General features: G+C 40.0%; 1 protein-coding gene across 2 annotated transcripts; it reads left to right on the top strand.

Moving 5' to 3' along the window:
* The first annotated feature begins 1,777 nt into the window (after positions 1–1,777).
* FAM21 (Family with sequence similarity 21) lies at positions 1,778–21,275 on the top strand. Of its 2 annotated transcripts, XM_028309375.1 has the most exons (13): positions 1,778–1,918; positions 3,568–3,680; positions 6,633–6,730; positions 7,198–7,282; positions 8,227–8,354; positions 9,497–9,585; positions 11,381–11,508; positions 12,408–12,536; positions 14,652–14,730; positions 15,551–15,765; positions 16,211–16,339; positions 16,747–20,425; positions 20,709–21,275. In XM_028309375.1, the coding sequence occupies exons 2-13, from the start codon at positions 3,585–3,587 to the stop codon at positions 20,810–20,812; spliced, it is 4,959 nt and encodes a 1,652-aa protein (XP_028165176.1). In that variant the 5' UTR covers positions 1,778–1,918; positions 3,568–3,584; the 3' UTR covers positions 20,813–21,275. The 2 variants fall into 2 exon arrangements, with proteins under 2 accessions (XP_028165176.1, XP_028165177.1); XM_028309376.1 differs by lacking the exon at positions 16,211–16,339.
* The last annotated feature ends 948 nt before the right edge of the window (positions 21,276–22,223 follow it).

Here is a 22,223-nt window from a genome sequence, read left to right as displayed (position 1 = left end):
TCTAATAACAGCCGAAACTTCCGACCTTCCGAGTGTAGAAAGTAAAGACGACAGCACTTCAAGATTAACACCTTTGCTGCGGCAGTAACTTTCTTATACTTTCCATTCCTTCGGTACAAGGTCAGTAAACCTGGTATTAAAACTTACATTGTGGCGGCACAAGGCTTAAAGACCTTGTAATATTTAAGATATATTAATTTTATTTTTGGCTTCATGTTAATAGATATTGTGTTTTTTTTCTTTGAATATTAGTAATAATGCATTTATTGACATACACCTGAAGCCGTTCGTGAATAACTTGTTTAGTATAAAAATTATAGCTATATTCAAAATACAAGGCTTATGCACCCTGTGCCGCACTGAATTAGGGAAGTCTGGTGGGTATTCTAGGGATGTGAAATACAAATATCGATAGTTTAAATTAAGTTATAATAAAAATTTAAAAAAGTAACAAACAAAGATGTTTTAATAATTTAGTCTAAATATTTTACAAATAAGATATACGTGCATAAATACTTAAATAAGCTTTATTTAAAGAAAACATATTATTTAATAACATTAAGTTACAACTTCAAATGTTTGTCACGAAAAACATTATTTAAATTAGCAATAAATCGTGTAGCAAATTAAATTATAATCAATTTGCAGTTTTGATTTTGTTTGTTTCTCTTGACGCCATGTCGACATGTGCGTTTCTTACGAATGCGAGGCAACACTGGCTGCACGAAGCTAGCGTGGGGTGCGGTACCAGGTGCGCAGGGTACAAGGTGCTTCGACCTGGTTTCGCATTGTGAAGACATTTTATTACTTCCGTGCGGTACCAGGTCTAAAAACCTGGTTTTAAGGTAGGTACATCATTGGATTCTATTTTAAGAATACATCATAGAAATATATTCATCACTTTCCTACACCGGACCCAATTGAAGTTATGCCTTTCGCACGACAAGGAAGACTATAATTTTCTTAGCCGCACGGTAAGCGAGACGTGCACAAGGTCTATAGACCTGGTTTCGCACTCAACGTGTTAAAAACACTGTGGCATCTTAATTAGTTATATTTAATTGGTGATAGGTATTTTGCAACAAAAAATATTCTGATGGGCTATTATAATATATTTTACTTCAATTTGAATGTCAGTCTTTAATTTTATATTTAGGTTCAGATGGCAAATTATTTCATAAGACAGGCAAACTGGAAACAAGTTAAGTATCTACCTATATACTTACCTATTTAACGGCCAAAAATCGTGTGAATCGTTTCTTTGTTTAGTGCAATTTTGCAGCTAATTCTACTAATTAGTGAATAATGTATGAGTTAAGGAATTGATAAAAATTACACACTTACCCGATTTAAAATTCAAGCCGGCATAATATACTTTCACACCAAAATGAAGGCAATGACTGGACTTCGCGGTTTGCTGGGTACAAAGTAAAAGAAACGCCTGAAATATAAGCATAATTAGGTGAATATATTAATTTATTTCTAATTGTGAAAGTGTTTGGAGAAATTAACAAATATTTTGTACTTTAAAATTTATTTTTAATGAATTTTTCAATATTCGAAGTTAAATTCGGTTACTATTGGCAATGGGCCGATATAATTTAGATTTATTTTAAAGGAATTGCATTTTTATTACGTAATTTATTCATTAGCTAATTAATATTATGGCGAAAGTACCAAAATGTGGAGAAAGTTACACCACTTACGAATCTGTAATTATTTTTGCGCTAATCTTGGCAACACTGGCCACCGCTGTCATTTGTCAGTTTCTGTTTTTGTACGAGCGAGCGTACGTGTTTATTTTTGTGGAAATTTGACAAAAAACTTAAATTATATTGCATTTAAATATTGTTTTGTGTGTCGAAATTCCGAAATATACAACCGCAGTGATGTAAAGTGTGTTGTGGTTAAAATACGGGTGAGTTCCTTGAGAAAATTTAGTGTAATTGGACATAGATGCCTTGTATGGTTATTATATTAGTCTAGCACACTTTTTAATAATCTCAATTACTCGTTTGCTTCACGAGCTCGTCCGGTTTGCATGTATTGACTAATGATATCACTGTCAACATGATTCGTGATTTGCGGCCAATAATGTGATCCAAAAAGAGTTGATTGTGTTTATCAAGTTATAATTGTGTCATTGCTATTTTATTCAAGTTTATAATCATTTTATTAGGATTTAATGAAGCTGAGAGGTTTATTAACTTTTTCTTTCTCAAGTTATTCACTTAAAAGTGTTGTACACAACTTAGTGTGGATAAAGACTGGTCATAGTATCACCATTGTAATTTCTATGTGGAACTTGAATATCAATATTTTTTTATATCTAATACATTAAATCTTGATGCCACAGTGTTTGTAACAAAATTATTCTGAAACGTCTTGACTGATTCTTAAAATTTTCTAAGAAGACCTAAATTTTCATACCTTTTGGTGCAAAACGACGTTTGATGTTTCAGCTAGTAGAAAATAAAATTATGTGTTCTTCTGTTAAACTCATCATAGCTCTAAACGTGATTTTGACACAACTTTACTGCCTTTTTTTCTAAAAACGAATTATAATTTTTTTTAAAGTACGAACAAATACTGATAATTTAATATTACACTTAATGTTATATCTTGCAATGTTTTTTTTCGATTAACATAATATGACACTAAAATCTACTTCACACCTGAACAAATATATGAGTAAACCAGGGCAGTGCTAGTTTTTTTACTTGTTATTTATTCAAGTTTAAAACTTAGTTTTAATTAATTATTAATTGCTTTCCGACTGCGGCTTTGCCCGTGTGGAATTTTGTCTGTCACAGAAAAACTATATCGCGCACGTCTATGTTTAAAAAACCGGGATAAAAACTATCCTATGTCCTTTCCTGAGACTCAAACTATCTCTATGCCAAATATCATCAAAATTGGTTTAGGCGTGAACAGACAGACAGTTACTTTTGCATTTATAATATTAGTATAGATTATTCCACTGACAATATTTTGTTGATTTTATTTATTAGATTTTGTCTTCTACAGTAATAATATAAAAGAGGTAGTAAAGTTTGTGTTACCAAGTTTATTGTATGAAGCTACATTATGAAGTAATCTGGAGTAATTTTAAAATAAAATAAAACAAACATTGTTAAAGGGAAGAATATTAATTCCAAACATCAAGCTCTTGTTTACTATGAAACTGCTTGTCAAAACATATAGAGTGACAAGCCCCGCCCACCAACTTGACAGAAAAATCAACTTAAAATTTACCTACTTATCCCATACTGAAACTGTCAATGTGCCAGTTATACCAGGAGTTATTGGATAAAAGTTTGGTCGAATTGGAACTAAGAATTTAAAGAAACTATGAGTGACCAAACTTCAGCCAGCAAAAACGTGGGCAAATCTAGTTCAATAAAACTCATTAATTTATGCAAGTGGGCTTTATAAAGCACTTTTACACATCCCAGTATTAACCCTACCACTGCTTCAGGACAATAAATGGGCCAGTGCTGAGAAGAAGCAGCGCAAGAAACTCAGCCACTATTGTCAGTCACTTTTTCAAATATTTCTTCGTTCCAGTGAGCGAGCAAGCAGCAATGGAGGCAAACACAACGTCGCTACGAAGCGCCGCGCCGCAGTGGAGTCTAGCGGGGGACAAGCAACTGCTGGACATCCTGCAGAACATACACCAGGTACTCCTCACAAGGTGGACCGACGACCTCATAAAGGTAGCGGGCAGTCGCTGGATTCGGGCCGCCACCAATTGGGCAACATGGAAAGCATTAGGGGAGGCCTATGTTCAGCAGTGGACGTCCTGTGGCTGAAATAATGATGAATCCTCTTAAGGCCGCCCTGCGTGTGTCTATGGGCGACGGTAATCATGTACCATCAAGTGATCTCACTATAACTGACTGGCTGACACTAGATCAAAGCTTGAAAATCTAGCGGATACATGCTTGAATTTAATATCTCAATGGGGAGACAGGAATCGTTTGCAGTTTGCCCCTCACAAAACTTATCAGCTTCTATTAAAAGGTAATCTTAAAGTTTTGCCTCGCATTAAATTCAATGAAATAACTGTTAAAAAACGGGAATCTGTTTGCTATCTCGGACTAATTTTAGAGAAAAACTTTAGTTTTGTCGAGCACATTAAACAGATCGGTGAAAAAGCTAAAAAGAACTTTTATGCCTTAAGTCACATTTCAACCTCGACGTGGGGTCTAACGTTTAAAATCCTCCGAGTAATATATTCGGCCACTTATTTAAGCTCCATTTGCTATGGTGCACCAGTTTGGGCTGACAGAGCTACTATAGGAGCCGCTCGACGGAAACTACTCCAAAGTCAACGCCTTGCATTGATTTTTCTTTGCAAAGCTTACAGAACTGTGAGCACGGAGGCTCTGCCAGTCCTGGCTGGTGTACTGCCGGTCGACTTAGAGGTACAAAAGCGTGCGGCTATGTACTTCGCATCAAGGGAAAATATAACCTCCGATTTCTTAAATAGCCGCGATCGTTCTAAAATAAGTCGATTATTTGATTCCCGAGAAGTCGTTGAAGAAGATTTACTTAATGAATGGCAAAAAAGATGGGATACGTCAGTCAAAGGACGTCACTTATATAAATTCTTCCCGAATGTACGCGAACGTCTAACTAGGCGATGGTTAGAAATCGACCATTGCTCGTCGCAGTTCCTCACGGGACATGGCAACTTTAAACATAAACTTCACGAATTCAAACTAGTTCCGTCTCCTTTTTGCGAGTGTTCCACTGATGATGTCAGTCATGAGCAGTCTGCCCATCATATCTTGTGGGAGTGTGATCTTTGGAAACATGAACGTGATATAATGCTTAATTCAATACAACATACATCTGTTTCCGCAATTTATTACACCGATCTTGTCGCGACAGGAAAAATTTCCGTGCTTTTAAGCGATTTTGTGAAAAATATTATTGGCAGGTAGTTGCTAATTGCTCATAAGATAGGCCCGCTTAATTTAATTTATTGTCCGTGGTGCATAATCTTTTTCTTAAAGGTTTTAAACCTTTGTTTGTCACCTGTCATCCGCTTTGCAATGGAGGGAAGTCGAACCTTAATTTCGAACTCCTCCTATGTTCTTCTGATTAATTTCGTTGCGGGTCCAATGACAGTTTAACTTTCCCCCGGGACAAACTTGACCTTCATTGGTTGGGTTTTTGTGGCGGTCAAGCTGTAGTTCCTGGCTACACAGGAGTTGCAGTGGTGGGAACGAGAGGTGGGAATAGTCCCTTGATCTCACTATAAATGATACCTAAATGAAGCTCGGTCGCCTCCTGTCTCACAAAAAAAGTTACTCCCATTTCCCTTTGTCCAGCTGTGAACATCACTTATCTGAAAACAAGCGAACTTCCTATTCTCTTAGTCCACGCCAGGTACTGCCTAAGTAGATAGGCCAGCAATACCAGGTATTAGGCTGGTTTTAGTGTCACGCGGACCGTCCGGTGCGGACCCGCTCCGCACGGCCAATCTGTATGAACTTCTAGGGAGCGTTTTAGAGTAATGCGGTCCGGAGGTACCGCTCGCTTCCTAGAAGTTCATACAGATCGGCTGTGCGGACCGATCCGCACTGACAGTCCGCGTGACACTAAAACCAGCCTTAGGACTGGTTTACATCAAGGCGGAGCGGAGCAACGCGGGCAGCGGCGTGGTGCGGAGCGAATCTGTGTGGAGCGGAGATGTGGAAATAATTAAATCTGATTGGTTATTCAAAACCCTTCTCCGCTACGCTCAACTCTGCTCCGTCTTGGTGGAAACCGAGCCTTAATTGGGCAGTCGACATTAGCCAACGATAACGAGACAAAACTACCCGCAAAAACCGTAACTTTTTTACCCACCTGACCCAAATAATTCTCATGTTACTGTTTTTGTTCATAAATAAATAAATTAAGTATTTCTGTGTTACTTGTTCTATGAGTGTGAAGCCACTCTGAAAAATAATCTCCTTATTAAAAAAAATTACATGCTTTATTTAAATAAAACAGTGCGTATAACTTTTTATAAGTAAGTGGGTAAGATTAATATTTGTAGCTTTGAAAGTTAGATATATATTTGGTTGTATCTAAAAAGTGACATCACAGACTGTCTATCATACCATAGATCGTTCCATCCACGAAGACGCGCCCCACCATTCTTCCGCTAATGTCAGAGTGTTATCGGTTCACACTAATCATCCATGAGTGCACACGCACACTACAATAATGCCGCTCGGATTGCTCGGATCAAACTACCCGCACCCTGCGCTTCCCTTGACCAAAAATTTATTGGGCGAGTCTTCGTGGATGAAACTATCTATCTATGCCAGCGGTTCCCGAAAGGTGGTCCGCGGAACCCTGGGGTTCCGTGGAAAGGCCGCAAGGGTTCCGTAAAAAATATTATCCCACGTTTCGTGACCGACGTTGTTCGCTCGCACCGACTTGTTTACGCACAAGGGAGGGGCAGGGCGTGCGGGCGGAGTAGTACGGGGGTTCCGCTAGGAAAAGTATAATCAGTTAGGGTTCCTTGGCAAAAAAAAAAATTGGGAAACCCTCATCTATGCTATAGGAGAATCATTTATGTACTTAGTTAGGACTACACGCTTTAAAATAATTCAACATTGTTATACTTGCAGAGCTTGGTGACCCGATGCCAGGAGGTGAACCGGAAGCTGGATGAAATGGTTCTGGCGCTGGATGGCGCTAGCGTCGACCTGCAGAACGTTAATAATAAGTAAGATTTTGTATGTTTTAAAATTAAATTCAAATTGGGATGATTTACAATAAACTTCATATTAACTGTCACTTATCGTTCCCACCCTGTATATTGATATAACCGCCTCTGTGGTCTAGTGGTAAGACCACCAGCTTCAGACGCAGAGGTCCCGGGTTCGATTCCCAGTGGGGGCAGATTTTTCTGTTCGGTTTGGTTGGTGGTAGGGCTTGTTCTAAGTCCGCCTGGCTAGCTACCAACATCTTACCTAAGTCTGTCGCCATAACAACAATGTTAACAGCATTGTTGTGTTCCGGCAGTTAGAGGTAAGATAGCCAGTTCCTCCGTGGTTGAGGATTCCGGGTGAAGCTCGCTTCCACCTTCGGCCTGATCATCACTTACCATCAGGTGAGATACAGGCCAAGAGATTCCTCGTTGTGGATAAAAAAAAATAGAATTATAAATAATACGGTATACCTCCTTTACAGATTCATGGCTCTAAGCAACACTCAGTTCATCGAAAGTCGAGTGTACGACGATGACGTCGACATAGCGGCGCAAGAGCCGCCTAAGGTAATTCCAAATTATTAATTATAAATTAACTCGAAAGGTGACTGACTGACATAGTGATCTATCAACGCACAGCCCAAACCGCTGGACGGATCGGGCTGAAATTTGGCATGCAGGTAGATGTTAAAACTATCAAAAATCGCGGAACATACATGGGGGTGATTTGGATAGCCCTAGTGATGTTCTACCTCTGGGTTTCGGCTTGACACTATTTTTGGGACACCCTGTATAAGTTATTTTTACTATTATAGTCTGGTCCGTGAGCACGTAGAATTTTATCCAATGACCCCAAGCTACCCATCCTTATCGCTCGCGCGTAATTATGTTACTGTCGCGCTCGCACACTCACTGCGGGCGCCCGTCGCACAGTCGCGACAGCAATATAATTACGCGCGAGCGATAAGGATGGGTAGATAGGGGTCATTGGACAAAATTCTACGTGCTCACGGACCGGGATTTAGATGTTTATTATTTATGTTAGGGTTTTCTCTGTGTTCACGGAATTCAATGGCGATTCTCGTCCTAGCGCACAATAGTTGTTATATCATTCACAAACAATAACAAACCATCCGCCAGTCATTTCTTTCTTTTTCAACTATAACGGAGAAGGTCTTGGACTGAATTTCATTCAGAGATAGAAGCGAGCATCACTCGGAATCCTCAATCACAGAATAACTGACTATTTTACCATCAAGTGCGTCGTATAGTTCAGTAGATCATAGATCAGTATAGTTGTTGCATTTCACGAAGGCGAGTGAACGATACATGTGTGGTGGCTCGCTACTGTTCGTTGTTCATAAGTTTTGATAGATATTACACTATCGTTATGTGCATAAAGCTCACTCGCCTTCGTGAGTTGCAAGAACTATAGTAAATTTTTGGTCTGTGTATCGTGTTTCATGCAATAAATGTTTGAATTTGTATTTAATTGTGTAATTTGTTTGTAGGAAGTCCCAAAAGCACCATCGTCAGAGTCAGAAGTATTACTACTGAAGCGTAGCATAGCACACGTGGCAGCAGCACACGACACCCTCGAGATTCTGGCTAGTGACAGCGACGACGACGAAGACGCCAGGTATGAGTCACCAGTGATCCATGTGTATCACCAGTGATCCACGTGTCTACTGAAAGTAGCGTGGCTCACGCGGCAGCAGCACATGACACCCTCGAGATTCTGGCTAGCGACAGCGACGACGATGAAGACGCCAGGTATGAGTCACCAGTGATCCATGTGTATCACCAGTGATCCACGTGTCTACTGAAAGTAGCGTGGCTCACGCGGCAGCAGCACACGACACCCTCGAGATACTGGCTAGCGACAGCGACGACGATGAAGACGCCAGGTATGAGTCACCAGTAATCCATGTGAGTCACCAGTGATCCATGTGTCTACTGAGCGCAGCGTGGCTCACGTAGCAGCAGCGTCACCAGTGATCCATCTGTCTACTAAAGGGCAGCGTGGCTCACGTAGCGGGAGCACACGACACCTTCGAGATTCTAGCCAGTGACAGCGACGACGACGAGGACGCCAGGTATGAGTCACCAGTGATCCATATGTCTACAGAGCGCAGCGTGGCTCACGTGGCGGGAGCACACGATACACTAAAGATACTGGCTAGCGACAGCGACGACGATGAAGACGCCAGGTATGAGTCACCAGTGATCCATGTGTATCACCAGTGATCCATGTGTCTACTAAAGGGCACCGTGGCTCACGTGACGGGAGCTAGCGACAGCGACGATGATGAAGACATCAGGTATGAGTCACCAGTGATCCATATGTCTACTGAGCGCAGCGTGGCTCACGTGGCAGCAGCTCACGACTCCCTCGAGATTACTAGCCAGTGATAGCGAAGATGATGAAGACGCCAGGTACGAGTCACCAGTGATCCACGTGAATCATCAGTGATCCATGTGTCTACTGAGTGCAACGTAGCTCACGTGGCGGGAGCACACGATACACTGAAGATACTGGCTAGCGACAGCTTCACGCGAGTCACCAGTGATCCACGCGAGTCACCAGCGATCCACGCGAGTCCCCAGCGATCCAAAAAAAATCCAAACCGCGCTCGGTGCGTTTCTATGAAGATCACCTACTCATTTGTATTTACTCTGCCAGTACCTAATTCAAACACATCATCTTCCATTAGAATGATCAGTGATTACTATGAATCACAAGTGATCCATAAGAAACTATAATATATTTTTTGGTTACAGAATGGTCCTGAAACCGAGAGACATGTACGCTCACCGACCGCTGCCCTACGTCATTGGCTCACAAGCCTGGAGGAACAAATGGCATGCAGGTGAATAAATAAAATCAAATATCGTGGGTCGAATCACGAAAAGGCATCCTACTATTCTACTAATATTATAAATGCTAAAGTTTGTGTGGATGTCTGAATCTCTGGATGTTTGTTACTCTTTCACGCAAAAACTACTGAACAAATTTTAATGAAACTTTACAGTATTATTGTTTATAATCCAGATTAACATTAGGCTATAATTTATGAGATATGTGATAAACTAAATTTCAATCAATAAATAAGACGTGGGTAAAAAGCGCCATCTATCGTCATTGGTTAATCTACAGCGCTGGACAAACATTTTTGACATTCGTAAATATTCATGCGGGGGAAGCCGTGAAACGCCATCTATCAACATCATTAGTAATTAAATGAGGTCCACGCGTACGAAGTCGCGGGCGGCCGCTAGTAATTAATAAAATGGCGATATTGAGCTAAACACACCATGTTATTAGAAAACAACATACATTTTATAACCTCAAAAAAGATTGTAACTGAATTCTTTGTCAGGAAGTCAGTATTAACAGTTAAAAAGAGGCACATTTTCCATACTTCCAGACTTAAATGTCGCTCCTGTAAAATTGATAAAAATCAGTTACGTCTTTTCGACAATTCGACCCACGATATGTATGTTTAAAATGTTTATGTAAACTCACAAAGAACAAAACTGCTAAATATCGGCAGTTACATAGGTAAAAAAAAATATTTCTACTCTTTCTATTATTAAACTGAGTTTTTACGTCGCTTCTTCCTAGCACTTGCCAAATGTTTGTCTCAAAGCGCTGGTAGGGCAAAAAAATCATAAACATGTTTTATTAAAAGCTCCTTGAGACAAAATTAGACGGCTTGTATACAGGGTGTCCCAGAATGGGTGAATCAAACTGCTAGGGGAGGTAGCTCTACTAATGTACTATCCTTAAAAAATATGATTTTTTTTTTTAATAAAGTGCTCTAAACTCGAAATCTAGTCATTATTTTCAAAAGTTTGTTTACAGATAAACGAAGCGATCATGTACAATTAATATTAGTAGTTACAAATAAACTCCAAACGCAGCAATTATAGCCAGATACTTAGGCAAAGCTGATTTATTTTCACTTTAAAAAAAAAACATTTTTTTTGTTTCCTTATGCGCTTTATTTTTTTTCATATTTTTTAGGAATAGTACATTAGTAGAGCTACCTCCTACCTACCTACCTACCTACCTACAGGAAAGTTCTCGAGTGGCGACCACGGGCTGGAAAACGTAGCGTGGGCAGGCCTCCTACTAGGTGGACCGACGATCTGGTAAAGGTCGCGGGAAGAGCCTGGATGCGGGCAGCGCAGGACCGTTCATTGTGGAAAACCTTGGGGGAGGCCTTTGTCCAGCAGTGGACGTCATTTGGCTGAAACGAACGAAGAGCTACCTCCCCTAGCAGTTTGATTCACCCATTCTGGGACACACTGTAGATCGCTCAACGAGAGTTGAGTACATAACACTAGCAAAGATTTCTGTGTACGCTGTCTGTGCTGACGTCTTACTATACTTTTGCTCGCAAGTTTCGTTTAATTTTCTTTCTTTAACTTCTAAACTACTTATCAGAATTCGACAAATGACATATCATTAGAAGCGTCTTAATTGTCCGCTGGTTATAGGCTATATGGGGTTTCACAAAATCTAATGTGGCGCCCTCTAGCGGACAAAACATTCAGAGTAAAAAAATAAAGTTAAGATAAATATGCCGTGTTTGGTATCATTTGAAAACGCTTTATTTGTACATTTTGAATATATTTATATTATTTGATTTGAATCACCAGGCCTGCACCCCGAAGACAGCGATTCGGACAGCTCGATGTCGAAGCAAGACCATGAGAATGAGGAGTTCTCCGACTCCGAACCAGAGATGACCATAAGCCAGCCGGCCAGGGCGCAGCACGAGAGAGAGGTATGTTTTGCTAGTATTGCTACCCGACTGCACTAGGAGAGACATGTTTTTTAGGGTTCCGTAGTCCTGACAAGGAACCCTTATAGTTTCGATATGTCTGTCCGAGGTTTTGCTTGGAAACTATTATCACTAGAGAGCTGTAATTTTGTGGAGGTACGTATATTAACCACGCTGACAAAACGGTAGAATAAAATTTTGTTCGTTCGTTCGTTTTCAGCCAAATGACGTCCACTGCTGGACAAAGGCCTCCCCCAAGGTTTTCCACAATGAACGGTCCTGCGCTGCCCGCATCCAGGCTCTTCCAGGAGATCCGCAGGAGAACCAAAGTAACCGACATAGCTCGCAGAATTGCTAAAATCAAGTGGCAGTGGGCGGGGCACATAGCTCGTAGAGACGATGGCCGTTGGGGCAGGAAAGTTCTCGAGTGGCGACCACGGGCTGGAAGACGTAGCGTGGGCAGGCCTCCTACTAGGTGGACCGACGATCTGGTGAAAATTTTGTAAAAAATATTTTTTTAGAGTAGCTCCCCTACATTAAACTGGGCATGAATTTTTTTTTCTTCTTCTACCCCATTGCGTGGGGTATCATTCGGTAGCTCTTTTAAAATGGCTTAGGAGTTTTACAGACCATTTTTCGATTTAGGGATCCGTTTACAATATGTTAAAGTTTAAAGTGCCAATTTTTGTTCGAGTAGGGCGTCCCTCCCCCCTCTAAAAACTAAACTGCTGGCTTAAAAAATCTGAAAAGTCACAGATTCAAGTCACTATTGAAGTTAGCAAACGCGTCCTCGCCGAAAACTGGCGTTGCGATCGCCATTATGCTCTAAACGCTTACAATATTTTCCGCCAAACGCACCCAATGAATGAATGAATTCAGTTTATTTACTCCAAATATTTCAGGAATCAACAGCAAGTTCTGAACTGCCGTCCGAGCAGGACATAGGCTCGGTCCCGGCCGCGACGATCAAGCCGTCGCCTTCAGACATCGCAGCCGAGCTCGCGAGGCGATTGGGAGGGCAGCAAGCACAGGTGAGGCACTGGTCATCATCATCATCATTCATTACTCTAGCAACAATATGTCCACATCTAAACCCGGCTCGGCAGCAAAACTCGCTAAGAAGCTAGGAGGACAGCAAGCACAGGTAATGAGTCATTGGTGATACATGTGAATTATTCCATCGGCAATAAGATTTCCACTGTTGAACGCGTCAGCAGCAGAACTCGCTAGGAGAGTGGGAAGACAGCCAGCACAGAATATCAGGCACGAGTCACTAGTGATCCACGTGGGTCATTATCACTCTAGCAACAAGACGTTCTATCACTAAACCCGTCAGACCTGCAAGCTTGGACAACAGTAACCACAGTTAGGCGTGAGTCACTAGTGATCCACGTGGGTCATTATCACTCTAGCAACAAGAAGTTCCATCACTAAACCCGTCAGACCTGCAAGCTTGGAGAACAGTAACCACAGGTAAGGCGTGAGTCACTAGTGATCCACGTGGGTCATCATCACTCTAGCAACTAGAAGCCCCATCACTAAACCCGTCAGACCTGCCAGAAGCTTGGAGAACAGTAACCACAGTTAAGGCGTGAGTCACTAGTGATCCACGTGAGTCACTAGTGATCCACGTGGATCATCATCACTCTAGCAACTAGAAGTCCCATCACTAAACCCGTCAGACCTGCAGGAAGCTTGGAGAACAGTAACCACAGTTAAGACGTGAGTCACTAGTGATCCACGTGGGTCATTATCACTCTAGCAACAAGACGTTCCATCACTAAACCCGTCAGACCTGCCAGAAGCTTGGAGAACAGTAACCACAGGTAGGCCCTTTTCACACGTCCCGGTTGCCGGCTACCCGGCGTCAAATGAGCTTTCACACGCCCCGGTTGATGACGGCAGTATCGACTAGAGAGCCGACAAGAGTACAGTCTCGTTCATTTCATACTTTCAAAGATGGACCGTGAACAAATAATTGCAATGTGGCTTTTATATCCTAGACTGCATCCCACTTAACATCAGGTGCGATTGTGATCAAATACCTGCCTTGTTATGCATAAAAAAATAAATATATCGAAGACGAAAATATCTGCGCCGGAAAGAAATATCAAGAAGTTATTGGGTTCATACAATTAATATGAAAAGAGAAGCATTAGGTGCATTCTATACATTATTCCCAGATCTACGAGCACATGAAGACAGGTTTTTCAAGTACAACTACTTTTGATGAATTACATAAACGTTTGAAGAACTCTTTGCAACGTCAGGATACAAAAATGAGAAACTGCAACTCTCGCAGACTGAGTACCTGGACGACTGACCGGCCGGCGCGTGTGAAAGCTAGTTGCGTGTTCCATACACCACTGTCAGTTCGGCCGCCGGCTAACCGGTGCCCGGCGACCGGACGTACAGTGGTGGATCCGGCGCGCACCCGGCGACCGAATGCCGGATTAATTACGCCGGAACATGTGAAAGCTCCGTACCATGCCCATACACTTCACCACCGGGTACCCGGCGCCGGATAGCCGGCAACCGGAACGTGTGAAAAGGCACGTAAGGCGTGTGAGTCACTAGTGATCCACGTGGATCATCATCACTCTAGCAACAGGACTTCTAGTGTTGAACCCGTCAGACAAGTTCCGAATTGCCGTCCGAACAGGACATGGGTTCGGTCCCGGCACTGGTGATCATCATCATCATCATCATTTCAGCCACATGACGTCCACTGCTGAACATAGGCCTCCCCCAATGCTTCCCATGTTGATCGATTGGTAGCGGCCTACATCCAACGCCTTCCTGCTACCTTTATGATGTCGTCGGTCCGCCTTGTGGGTGGACGTCCCACGCTGCATTTTCCGGTACGCGGCCTCCATTCCAGAACCTTATTCACTGTAAGTTCACTTTACGACACTTTACGTTTGATGGCGATTGGATTGGAAGCATTGGGGGAGGCCTATGTTCAGCAGTGGACGTCCTATGGCTGAAATGATGATGATGATTAGAATACGCAAACGATTCGAACTCGAAAGTTTTTCGTGCTAGCCGTACAGTACTCTGTATTTAATTTTTAAGTGGTTCGCAAGAGTCGCATGTGATACACAAAGCCAGAAATGATTATTGGACATTTCTCTGTTGTCTTACAGATACCAGTTCAAGAACCGGAGTACAGTCCACCGAATCCGACCACACGCAAGGTGTACCGCGTGGAGCAACCTACACCTGGTAAGTTGTTTGTTTTACTTTTGTTATAATTACAATTGTGATGATGACTGGGTAATGAAATAGAAATTATACAGGGTGTCCCAAAAACAATGGATAACCCTGTATCCATCGATAGGCCTCGCCATGGTCTCCCTAACATCTTTTGACCCTAATAAAAATATCACCGTTTTCAAAATTTTTAAGTTTTTGTGCATTTTTAGAAAATTATACGCCATATACAGAGAGCTTAGTGTGAGTTTACATCAAACGTCGTCACTAGTCTTCGCTTGCCTCTAACTGACGTATCTGTCATTTTTTTCGAAACTGAGTTATCTTCACCATCTTAATCAATTTTTCAAGACGAATCGATCTGTCTAATCGCCTGAAATTTTTTCTAAATGTCGTCAGTTAGAGAGGCAAGCGATGTAGTAAGTGCGTAAAAAATGACATTAAATGTATGACGGATTGTACAGCGCCCCTAGCGGGTACTTTCAAGACCTAAAATGTTCATATTTTTTAAGCCCTCAGATTATGACGCATTAAGCTAAACACTGTCATTTTATGCAGTTGTATTACGAGCGATATTACTGTCTACTGTAATTAAATTTGTAATAAAGTCCGGTCGCCGACCACACACCACACACCGTCGCTCGCGCGTAATTGTATTGCTGTCGCGACTGTGCGACGCGCGCCCGCAGTGAGTGTGCGAACGCGACAGCAACATAATTACGCGCGAGCGATAAGGATGGGTAGCTTGGGGTCATTGGACGAAATTCTATCTGCTCGGCGACCGGACTTTACTGTAATTTGTAATAGAAAACATGAAATTTCCTTTTCTCAGGCACAATATTCTCCGACGAGCCCCCGCCCCTCGACTGCCAAATAGAGCAGGACGACGATACGCCAGAGGAGGACGACGATATATTCGCGGAGTTGCACAAAAACAAGCCTTATTCCCACAGTAATAAGGACCAGAGTCGCACGGCAGAGGAGCTTTTTAGCGGGCTGAGGGAGGAATACGATGGAGATGTTTTTAGCGATTTTAAGGATACCCAGGTGTGTATTTTCATCATCATTTCAGCCATAGGACGTCCACTGCTGAACATAGGCCTCCAACGATTTCCACAATGGCCGGTTGGTAGCGGCCTGCATCCAGCGCCACCCTTATGAGGTCGTCGGGCCACCTAGTGGGAGGCCTGCCCACACTACGTCTTTCGGCTCGTGGTCTCGAGAACTTTTCTGCCCCAACGGCTATCGTCTCTACGAGCTATGTGCCCCTCCCACTGCCACTTGATTTTAGCGATTCTGCGGGCTATTTCATTTTGCACGCTTGCTTAAGTTAAGCAGCAGATCGAATGCACAGCGTTGAATAGAGCTCTGTGATTGGTTCGTGTGTCACCCTGTGCGTCCACGCGCACTGTGAGACCTCATAGTAATGTTTGCGAGTACGGGCGTCAGTCAATCGGTGACCTTTCGCTTTTATTTTGTATTTGTATTACAGTCGTCGACTCCTGCCAAGCAAAAGTCGACTCTATTTGAAGGCGATTCGGAACCAGAATTGTTTGCAGAGCGGCAGGTCAAGTCTGCGCCTACGCAAGACACTACGAGGCCCGAAGTTGAAAATGTCAAGGTACGAATAGAAACTACACTAGGTTCTTTATTCGTCTAGGCGCAGAACACCGACTTTTAGTTGGCCAATAGTTTCGCCCGATTTTAATTTGTATGACGAATCGGCCGATACAAAATCGGCGGAATGTGCGCACTTTCATACATCTCCATACGAATCAACAGCCCGACCCAACTTTCGGCCAACTAAAAGTCAATGGTCTGCGCCTAGGCTAATAAAGAACCCAGTCCTCCTATGTTCTTATGATTAATTTGATTTCGTTGCGGATCCAATGACAGTTTAACTTTCCCCCGGGACAAACTTGACCTCCACTGGTTGGGTTATTGGCGGTCAAGCTGTAGATCCTGGCTACACAGGAGTTGCAGCGGGGGGAATAGTCTCGTAGTAAAAAAATGTTGCAATTTTTACAGAAACCGATCGGCGGAATATCTCTCTTCGGCAACACGAGAGGCGCCGAGAGCATCGGAGCCGCCATCTTGCGACGAAACCGACGAACTTCGTCCTCCGACGACGAAACTAACGACGAACCACCGAAAGAACCAGAAACGACATCAAATAAGCAAGAAAAAGATATCTTTGATGATTTATTCGCCAAATCCGAGAAAGAACAGAAGAAAAATGCAAAGAAGACAGAAGAGAAGATAAAAAAAGAAGTAGAAAAGCCTAAAGCTAAAGTAGATTTGTTCAGTGATAACATATTCGATGATATAGATGATATTTTCACTACAAATGTCAATACAGTGAAAAAGGATGCAGATAATAAAAAAACACTGTTCGGTGACGATGAAGACTTATTCTCGGATGTTGCTGTTACAAAAAATTCAAAAGAAGATAGCAAAAGTGTGGGTGATAAGAACAAAAGTATTTTTGATAGTGATGATGACCTATTTTCCGAGAATACAGCTAAAAAACCAGATAGTAAACCTGTTAAAGATGTTGCAAAGCCTGGCAACACTCGCGTTTTAGAGGACGAAATCGATGATTTGTTCACTAAACCTAACGTCAAAAATGATTCAACTGTCGATAACATAACTAAAGAAGTTACAAATAATAAAATGCTCATTAACGATAGAAATAAAACTAAAATAGATAATAATCTTAACGATCTTAATGAAACGGAAGCAGCTACGAAAGTATTTACTAGTGAAAAAAGCATAACTGCAGCTAAATCAATATTTGATGATGATGATGATGAAAACGATGATCTATTCGGCAGTACTACCACAAAGTCATCAATAAGTGAACACAATACATTAAGTAATTCTCAAACTCAGAGTTTCAAAAGCAAAGATCAAAAATCACCACTGTTCGATGACGTCAGCGATGATGATGATGATTTGTTCGGTACAAAACTTCCCGAAGATAAAGGAAATAAGAATTCTATAAATAACAGTGATAATACAAGAAATAATACAATCGAGGCAAATCCAATTGAAAATTCATCGGTTTTTAATGATGAGGAAACAGATAATTTATTTACTAATACCACAAAACAAGAGAATGTTAACAATGAAAAGAATAGACCAATAAATCAAGAGAGAAATGAGTCAATAACCAATAATCCAAAGAAGGAATCAAACACTGAGATACAAAATAAGCAATCATTATTCGATGATGAAGAAGAATCAATATTTGAAAGCAAAAAACCAGTTCAAACTAAACCCAAACCAGATATTCTTAGAAAACCAACAGTAGCTTCCAGAAACAACAATAATATGGCTAAAGTACTTGATAATGATAAAAATGTGCAAGATACAAATGATAATATAAAGTCTATTCAACAAGCACCAAATATCACTCCATCTAGTGTTCAAGATAATGCAGAAGTAACATCAAAATGGGCAGACAAGGATCCACTTAACACATCAGATGATAAAATAACTATGGAAAAAGAAGACACTAAATCTAAATCACTAAAAACTGAACAAAATACAAACAGTACGAATAAAATGAAACTTGAACCTACAGAAGAAAAAGAATCAAAATTACCAAAAGAAATTCAAAGTAGTAATGATAAGGTTGATTCTTTCTTGCCAGAAACAGACTTAGAAATACCGCCTCCTATGGACACCGTAGATGATTTGAAAGATGATGATATTTTCGCTGACCAACTAAATGACGTTCCAACTACAAGCGATCCAGTGTTCACGCCTAATGTATTCGACGATATCTTCAGCGAACCGCCGGCTTTCAAGAAATCTAAAGAACCTAAAAGAAGTAAGAACATTAATGCCCTATTCGATGATGATTCCGAAGACGAGGCTTTATTCTTTAAGAAAAATGAACCGGTTGTTGATGAAAAACCGGAATTGGGTCCTGAAGTTAACAGAGATGCACTATTCGGTATATTCCACGATGAACCTCCCGCTATTGATGTCGATTTCACTCAGAAACCAACAAAAAGCAATCTCAATGATGATTTTCTAAATACAGATTCAGACGACGATTTGTTTAGCACTCCTAAAGCTGTAACTTCAGATGCTGTTGTGAAATCATCTGAGAACGTCCCAAAATTGCCAACTTTCGATTCTAAAACTGAATTGAAACAAGCAGCAAAAGAAGAAATGGCATTAAATAAAGAAAAACCTTCGATTTTAGATCCTAAACCTCATATAGACAAACCCAAACCTCTATCAAAAGAATCTCAAAAAGACACTACCGATGGAGAACCTAAAAAAGTGGGTAAACTGAAAACTATGAATTTCAACATAGACGTCAGTACTCTGCTACCTGGTGCGTCCCCTAAGAAAAAGGCGTTGGATCAAATTGATACCAAAAGTACTGATGATTTACTTAAAAAAGAACATAAAAAGTCTTTAGAACAAACAGACGGCCAAATATTTGCTAAAAGTAGCGAAGATTTGCACTCTAAAGAGAAAATTGAGCCGGTGATGGTTAAATCTGTAAGTTTCGAAGGCGAGCCGGATTCTCAAGTGCTAGACAACAAAATATCCAAAGAAAGAGCAAAGATACAAGTCAAAAGGCGACCCAGCACAAGACGAGCTAGGAAAGAAGCTGTTAGAAAATCTGGTATAGACTTTGGCGATGATTCTACTGATAATTCTAGTTCTATAGACGACGTGTCTAAAGGAATAACTAAAGTTAATTCACAAAGAGATGATTATAAGGAACCGGAGAGCTTGAAGGAAGTAAATATAGACTTTGAGGACAGTATATCGAAGTTTGATGATTTGGACACACTCAAAACTGATATAGAGACACAATTACCTAAAACTAGCGAAATAGTCGCCAAATCTGAAGAGTTACCATCCTTAGAGGTGAAATTTGAGACTGATTTAGAAAGAAGTACTGATATTGTCGATTCAAAAATAAAAGGTGAGGAAAAACCGGATGATTTTGAGCCTCAAACTCAAGACTCCAATAAAACCCTATTTGAAACGGTCAAAGACAAGGAAATTCCTGGTCTTTTTGAGCCTAAAACTCAAGACTCCAATAAAACCCTCGTTGAAAATACCACAAACACGCCAAAAGACAATTCTGCTACAGATTCCAAGGCAGAAGTGAAAGATACTGATACAGAATCTCCAACTCAAGTCGAAATCAAAGCCGAACCAAAATTGGAATCACCTAAAACTGTGACATCCAAAATAGTTTACATTTTAAACGACGAAGACATTTTCTCTGCCCCTGCCGAAACAAAACCACCTCGTATGGACCTTGACGATGATAATCTATTTAAAAACATAGGAAGTTCTTCTAAAAACACTGAAGCAGTAGCTAATATTAGTACATTAGGAAATGCTTATAAAGATGCACAACCAAAAACTACTATTGACAAAAAGGGTGATAACAAGAAATCATTATTTGACGACCTAAGTGATGATGATGATGAACTGTTCAATAAAAATAAGAAAGTCGCGCCCAAACAGAAAATTATACTTGATTCTGACAGTGAAGAAGATTTGTTCGGCGGGAGAAAGGGTAAGCAAGATACTAAAGCAGTTGTGAGCGAGACGAAAGATACGAAAGCTGTGAAAGATGTGAAAAGGGTTGAGGTGAAGAGTTCTCTGTTTGGTGATGAAGATGATGATGATGATTTGTTTGGAGCTAAAGTCAAAAGCAACCCCGGTAAGTTATAACCTATTTATTTTTATGTCTTTACCATAATAGATTTGTGGGTAAACTAGAAAATTTATTCTTAAAATTCCGAATCCATTGTAAAATCTCATCGTTTTAATTTTACACTCAAAAATCAAAGCAATTTGCAGATTTTTTGATAATATCTAACTCTATAAAACCTTTTTGATTTTTCTCTATTCCTTTTTTGGGACTTTTAAGAGTTGCCATAATTTGTACCTTTTACACAAAGGATGGGAGAATACAACGTTAATTTCCAAATCTTTTTTTTTAGCCACCATTGCTCAACCCACAAGGTCGGCGAGAGAAGTATCAACCAAAACAGCAGAACCAGTCTTCGACGATCCATTGTCTATGCTGGGCGACAATGATGACTGAACAAGGTTGTCGTGATATTGTGGCCTATATTATTGTGCAATGTATTATGTAACTTATTCAGTCATTGAACTAGACCAGACCCAGACTGCAATCTTAGATTAATTTACTGTAATTATTTGGTCGTTAAAATATAAAATCATTAATAAATTGAGCATTTGACACCGCCGATCAATTGACGTACTTTTTGTTTGTTGTAAAAATGCGATTATCCCATAGATTTTGTGTGACATGACGTCACTTCTTTACCAACTCAATAGATATATTTTTATCAATTTGAAATTAATTAAAAATCTTAATTTACCGCTAATTTAGTTTTTAAGATCAGCATGGTGTTCTTTAGAAAAGAAATGATTGATAATTGGTGTCAAAAATCTAATTAAAATCTATATATATAAAAATGAAACCCGTTTCGCGTTGTCACGGCATCACGTGTGAACGGCTGAACCGATTTCGATAATTCTTTTTTTTAAATGTTTGTGGAAGTCCAAGGATGGTTCTTACGGAAAAAAATATTAAGAAAATCTCTACGCTAAGGCGGTACGAAGTTCGCCGGGTCAGCTAGTTACATATAATTATACTATCTTGCAGTAAAACTTAACGTTTTTTTAACATTGATATATTGATCGAATTTGTTCACGTTTAAACATTCCATGTTATTAATATTTTATTAATCGTGTAAATAATCTTGCTTTAATTGTTATTGTCGCTTGAAACTATTTGATAAGAGATTATTATTGTTATATTTTTTGTTGATATTTTTTTCTTCTATCCGAAGATTTTAGTTGTTTTGTTATTAGTTTTGGTGTTTGAGTATGATGAAAATTACGAATGGTTGAAAAAAGTTCACTAGTTGTAACTCAAGTTATTTTTACTAAAATATTTTAATACAATGCGATGACCTAGTATTTTTATCGACTACTTCAAAACCCATGTAGTCATTTCATAATTATGTCTTTGTGCATGCTACTGTTACTTAAAGCTAAACATAATCATAAAAAAATTAAGAATGCTTCACAGTTGAAAAAACATAATTATGTTGACTTTATGTAATGTAAAAATATTAATTTCTAATACTTATTGAATGTGTCAATGGAACTTAAAAAAACATTTTAAAATTATCATTCATTATCACCTTATAAATACTTAATAAAATAGAAGTAAACAGTGCATTTAATGATATCATTTGTTAATGTTACACGGTCACTAATTAGAACAAAACTTTAACTTAGCTGTAGTTAAGAATGTGTTACATTATTTTTATAAATAAAAGTTTTTAATAACTATTTATTAATAGACATATTTGATAGTTACATGAAATTTATTGCAATATTATAGTATTGAATTAGCAAATAATGTTTTAAATCGATGCAGTGTGCCTAAAATAAAAACGCATTATATTCTTGTATGTTGA

This window comes from Ostrinia furnacalis, unplaced genomic scaffold (genome assembly GCF_004193835.3).
Source record: "Ostrinia furnacalis isolate ACB-3 unplaced genomic scaffold, ASM419383v2 OfSCF2709, whole genome shotgun sequence".
NCBI lineage: Eukaryota > Metazoa > Arthropoda > Insecta > Lepidoptera > Crambidae > Ostrinia > Ostrinia furnacalis.
Note: the sequence above shows the minus strand (reverse complement) of the source record. Positions and strands in the feature narration are given on the sequence as shown.

What these genes read in the sequence shown, in the direction of transcription:
- FAM21 (XM_028309375.1), top strand. Translation starts at nt 3,585, where the DNA reads ATGGAGGCAAACACAACGTCGCTACGAAGCGCCGCGCCGCAGTGGAGT. An exon ending in GAGGAACAAATGGCATGCAG is followed by an intron (nt 9,586 to 11,380) that starts GTGAATAAATAA and finishes TTGAATCACCAG; the next exon opens with GCCTGCACCCCGAAGACAGC. An exon ending in CGTGGAGCAACCTACACCTG is followed by an intron (nt 14,731 to 15,550) that starts GTAAGTTGTTTG and finishes TCCTTTTCTCAG; the next exon opens with GCACAATATTCTCCGACGAG.